General features: G+C 46.8%; 1 protein-coding gene across 4 annotated transcripts; it reads left to right on the top strand.

Moving 5' to 3' along the window:
• The first annotated feature begins 378 nt into the window (after nucleotides 1-378).
• On the top strand, nucleotides 379-4,347 carry LOC142786882 (uncharacterized). Of its 4 annotated transcripts, XM_075884578.1 has the most exons (5): nucleotides 379-1,066; nucleotides 1,675-1,810; nucleotides 1,869-1,989; nucleotides 2,118-2,271; nucleotides 3,727-4,347. In XM_075884578.1, exons 2-5 carry the CDS (start codon nucleotides 1,686-1,688, stop codon nucleotides 3,897-3,899), a joined length of 573 nt encoding a protein of 190 aa, XP_075740693.1. In that variant the 5' UTR covers nucleotides 379-1,066; nucleotides 1,675-1,685; the 3' UTR covers nucleotides 3,900-4,347. The 4 variants fall into 4 exon arrangements, 3 of the variants coding, with proteins under 3 accessions (XP_075740693.1, XP_075740691.1, XP_075740690.1); XR_012889197.1 differs by having other exon boundaries at nucleotides 1,724-1,989; XM_075884576.1 differs by having other exon boundaries at nucleotides 379-1,810; nucleotides 1,869-1,983.
• The last annotated feature ends 1,116 nt before the right edge of the window (nucleotides 4,348-5,463 follow it).

Genomic DNA, 5,463 nt, shown 5'->3' with positions numbered 1-5,463 from the left:
TACTCCCAGTCCTTGCCTGGTATTTCGCCTACTTCTTCCTCGACTCTTGCGGCCATCACTACTGTCCGCAGCGCCACAGATCTTGAAGCGGCAATCTTTTTAACGATGGCGAATCGCATCGGCGGCATCGACTGACTCTTTAGTTGACTTTTGTCGAGACTCGAGTGTGTCACCGCGTCACCCGCGCGCTGGGTTGATTTCACACGTGTTTCCGCGCTTCTGTGGCGCAATTATGTAAAAGTTCCAAATCCGGACAAAGGCGGTCTCTTCCATTGAGTCGCACGTGATTGGCCCTTACAAGCTGTGACGATTGCTGTGACGTTATGAGTGACGTGGACTGGAGTGTCACGTGACTCTTTTTTTTTCGGTTCTCGGAGAAAGGCGATGGAACGGTCGGAGAGACTGTCCGAAAGCAACCGGATGGATTGAAATGGCTGCAAGGTGGCCTGGATTGGATTGAAATGGAAAAAATGCGCGACTTTTCGGCACCGGGGCACTTAGACAACATGGCGTTTCCCACTGACACGGTACTTCGCCTTGCCTGTGCGGTAGCTTTAACCGAGCAGAGGTGACGACGCGAGGTAAAAGATGCATTTGAAGAGTTCAGCGAAGAAGAGTTCCGGCAATGTTTTCGTCTGTCCAAACGAACAGTGCGTAGCTTGTGCCACGAACTTGATCCTATCATCGGATGCCAGCGAGCCAGTGGCCTTTCCACAGAGAGAAAGGTGTTGTGCGCGCTGCGATTTTTCGCCACCGGTAGCTTCCAGAAGAGCATTGGTCGCGAGGAACACATCGGCATGTCTCAGTCGGCGGTGAGCAACACCATCCACGAGGTGACGGAGGCGATCATTACCGTGGCTGCTAGAAAAAGGGTGGCGGACTTCCTACTGACAACAGCTGCTAAGGATGAGGCAAAGGTGGAGTTTGTGCTACGCGGTGGCATCCCAGGGGTGCTGGCGTGTGCCGATGGCACGTTGGTCACCATTCGCAAGCCAGAGGGATTCAGACTGGCCGACACGGCGAGCTTCATGTCCAGAAGGGGCTATTATGTCCTAACGTCATGATCGTAAGTACTGTTAGGATCGTTTATTACTCGCCCTTCGGAGCAATTGTTCAGTTGTGACGCCAAAGCTGGAAAAAGTAATAATGCAACGAATGAAAAAGAACCTGCAGGGAATTGGGTGCGAGCTAGATGGTGGCTCGCAAGGCCTCGGTAATAATAAGTGGCAAGTGTTTTGTGCGTGAGCCAGTTGCCGTTTTTGCACTGGCATGCATACGCAATTGAATTGTGCATTTTAGAGGTAATCGGTAATATGGGCAGCAGACGTAGCAGAAGTATATACACGACAGGGAGGTATTTCCAACACGAAAGTGCTTACAATCACAATTGGACGAGCTGGCTTTGGTATTTACGAGTGTTTTTTCCCAAGAGCAACGCGTAGCTTTTCACTTATCGATCATTCAGTGGAAGTCGTAGTTATGTGTACAGCAGAGGTGGGGTCGTTGCCCCCACACTCCCCCCTCCTCAGTGTGCTACACCCTGTGTTTCCCTCTAAGTGAAGCTTCTTGTACCAATGACTGTACTAGTACGCATTGTTTCCTGCATATGCGTAGAAAAAAGGTATTTATTCTGAGTATAAATGCAGTACTATTTTATATCGCTCCTCATCGCAGATGTGCAAAGCATGGCTGCGCATAATTGTCATAGACCCATGATTCCCAGATTCGTGCCACGACTCCTGGGTGTGGGAACACAACCCACTGCGTGCACGCCTAGCTGCACATCTGCAGCCTGGCGAATATCTGCTTGGTAAGTATTAATGTGTACTATCTGGGCAGAGCACTCAGCTTTTATGCTTACATTGCAGGAGACGCAGGCTATCCCCTCAAGCCATGGCTCCTAATTCCAGTCCTTGGCAGTCAACCGTGCAACACTTCCGAAGGCCGATACAACAAGGAGCACGCATCCATGCACAATGTTGTGTAAAGGTGTATCGCCGTGTCGAAAAGCAAGTTCCGCTGCTTGCAGCACTTTCGAACGATGCTCTACAACCCCGATCGGGCAGCGCAAATCATCTATGCTTGCTTTGCTCTCCACAACATTGCGTTGCATGCAGGCGACTGGACCTTGGACGAGTATGTCGTGGACATGCCACCAGCTGAGGATGACGATGGAGAGCCAAGGGGGAGCCATATGCTCACACCACGCAACGTGCTGCTCAGAGATGGCAGCAGCGCTGTCTTGGACCTTTTTTGAAGTACACAGGAACGGTGAGTTTTCATGTTTTCATATCCCACACATAATTTATTTACACTGATTCTAGTGCATCTAGACATGAAAGGGCTGTGTTTGCCACATTTGAATACACAGAGTACTTACTTGTGCTTCAATATGAAGCAAGGTGGCAATGTCAAAATGCTGCATTTTCTTTAAGTGGCACATGAAATATGCAACAGAAACACCCTTTTCCATAATAGCGATCACAGTCACAACAGACTAGATTGGAGCAAGCATATATGAGCGGCACTCTGTGCTGAATGTTGCTATCACAAAATTGTGCGAACAATGCAGCAACGTCTCAAAATTCTTTTCACCAGAACGCATAAAAATCGAGATTCCATTAAAAACATGTTGTATGAACACATGATACATAAGTCCATATCTTGTCATAGTGACTGACTACAAGCATTCAATTGTGCACGCCAGGCTTGACGAGCAATTGTGCTTGTCAAGTTGTGCTGTTTTTTTTGCTCATTGTCCTAAACATTGTGTGAATGTTAAAATAACATTTATTTGAGTTCACGACTGCAGTCATGCTGCAATGCTAAAAAATATGCAAATCAAGACGGCAAACAACAGGCGAGTTGTTTTGATAACATACAGCATGAATAATTCCCTCAGCCATCTCGCGGCTCCCAAGCCATACCACGTTCGAAATTTATTCCCGCAAAGAGTCGTTTACATCGAAAACTAGATGAAATCAATCGCTGGCATGTTGCTGTGATGACCATTTTCCTCTGTAAAACTGTGCGAGATGACCACTTACTAGCTTAGCGCTCCCAAACAAGATGCGAGATGACCACTTACTAGCTTAGCGCTCCCAAACAAGATTCGGAATGTAGTTGTTGCATCTTAGCCTCATTGTGCTGAAATGAAAATATCACAGTGTGATGCAAAAAGATATCGCATTACTACACTATGTGGTAATGCTGAATAAAAATCACAGTGAGCTAGAAAACACAGTGGGACAATACAAATATCAAAGAAACATTAACAGAAAATGTCAACTATACACTCGTGGTCTCCGTGTGAATGACTGGACACCTTTGAAATGTGGGTAAAAAACACTGCCACTAGAACAGCTCGAACATACATTGAGAAATGCATATATCGAACATAAAAAATGCTGCACTCCTTATACAAAGTAAATGCTAACCTAAATCTAGTAATATGTACTAAATGCAAACAAAAAATGAATAAATTAGAACATGAACAGCAACACGTAAACATATCAAAACACTAAACCAATTATGAATGATAAAAAGTTGAAAACATGGCGAAAAACAAACTAAACTATGTATATGTCTCCAGAACCGTATAAAATTGAACATGAACAGCAGCACCTAAACACATTGAAACCGACAAATCTATAATGAATGATGACAAGAAAAAACATTGAACACATGACAAAAAATTAAACTAAACTACGTATCCCTTTCTCGCAGAAAGCCCTCAGCCATGGCCAGTGCCCTCCTGCACCGCTGCCGCTTTCTCCTGTGCCGCTGCCACACGCCGTTCTGCAGGAGCGATGCGGGTGGTTGATTTTTTCATCTCCCGCAGCACCTGCGATGAATCATCATGGTGTAAATGTTTAAGTGAGCTGCCGGTAAACCCTTAACCATCTCGTGGCTGGAAGCTGCTGCTGCTGCCAAGAATTGCAACGGGCACAACAACTTCCCCTCATTTGAAGATCAACTGGCCTGATGGCATCCTTTGAAAGTGGGAAGCTTTGTGTACAAGCTATGCCCTCCTCGTGTGGGCCTACAAACATTTGTTGAAACTGCTCTTTATTAATGTCCTCAAATGCATCTCTCACCATGAAAGGGCCCCAGGGCTAACTAACCTTTTGCCCGGCAGTTTATCATTGCAGATACCCGATACCATGCCCTCAATACAATGCATGGTTCTTGTTTACAGCCCAAGTTGGTTTCAGTCATCATAATAGAACATGGAGAATGCTTATGCCCCTTATGTAAAATGTAAACAAAGGGTCTACTCACCTTGAGCACCTTGTCGCCCTGCTCAAGGTTCCAGTCCTGCACTCAATAAAGCACTAAGTTCTCAGATGCTTGCGTGTTACTGTGTCACTGCCATCTACAGCCGCTTCAGTGGCCTCCACATCCATTTCCACTGCAGCAGTGGTAACATTCGCCTGCTGGAAAGTGTAGTAAGCATAATTTTTCAGAAAGTGGGTATTCGTTACTCTAGCTATTTTGCAACCTTATGTACTAAACATCTGCGGAAATGTTCTGCAGCTATTCAGTGGTCATTGATGTCATGTATTACCATTTTAGTGCATGCACTTGCCCGCAGTCATTGCGTGTTTTATGATAAATTAATACCCCTTGTACTTCAAGGGCTGCAAACTGAGATTTTAGTTAAACCTACCCACTTTTGATTACTTTCTCGTGCGCTTTATTCCCGTTTAACAAGGTTCCTCTAAAGGCACCCCTTCAGATATCAAACTCTGTCATGGTACCGCTCAGGAACCCGTGATACTGCGGCGGCAGAGTGCTTACCTGTTGATAGGTGAGACCAAAAACGCCACTGAAGCGTGTCATCCCAGTCAACTGTAGAACCTGGCCGCGGAAGCCAGGCAGCCAACCCCATACAGTGCCCCTGAAAATATACACTAATGTCACAGAACATATTGCCCGTGCCATTCGACGGTCACTTACGTTTGTGCGTCTCTGATGGCGGCGGTGTCACGGCGGGCCTCGCGCACCGACCTGCGCCACCAAGCCTGTCATTCCTGCGCAGGCACTTCATGGTTCAGCGCGTCGCTGAGCTCTTGCCACAGCCGCCACCGGTCGGTGATGGTGACGCCGTGCCGCAGCTCGATGGCATTCGCCACGAGCTGGGGATGTTCGTCCATAAAGGCGAGCACCAGCGCGCGCTGAGCATCGGATAACGCCGATGAGCCGCTGCTGCTGTTGACTACTGGTACAGTTGACCTCCGCCACGATTGCGCTCGACTGAGCCAACAACTTCGAAAGTTGCGCTGTTTAGGTTTGTATAGGGGAGGAGATATGAAAACAGTAACTGCTTGAAACGGGGTTGTATTTAGCGCCACCACGTACCGTCCCGCTAAATTTAGCGTTATTTCATAACAATAACAAAAAAAATACGTTTATATTGTGCCGTATTTCTTAATAAACGTTTGAAAACTTGTGCCAACACAA

The sequence above is a fragment of the Rhipicephalus microplus genome, unplaced genomic scaffold (genome assembly GCF_043290135.1).
Source record: "Rhipicephalus microplus isolate Deutch F79 unplaced genomic scaffold, USDA_Rmic scaffold_36, whole genome shotgun sequence".
NCBI lineage: Eukaryota > Metazoa > Arthropoda > Arachnida > Ixodida > Ixodidae > Rhipicephalus > Rhipicephalus microplus.
Note: the sequence above shows the minus strand (reverse complement) of the source record. Positions and strands in the feature narration are given on the sequence as shown.

Coding starts and splice junctions, on each gene's coding strand:
- LOC142786882 (XM_075884575.1), top strand. CDS start 1,641: ATGCAGTACTATTTTATATCGCTCCTCATCGCAGATGTGCAAAGCATG. Junction 1,990..2,117: donor ATGCACAATGTTGTGTAAAG/GTGTATCGCCGT, acceptor CGTTGCATGCAG/GCGACTGGACCTTGGACGAG. Junction 2,272..3,726: donor TTTTGAAGTACACAGGAACG/GTGAGTTTTCAT, acceptor CCTTTCTCGCAG/AAAGCCCTCAGCCATGGCCA.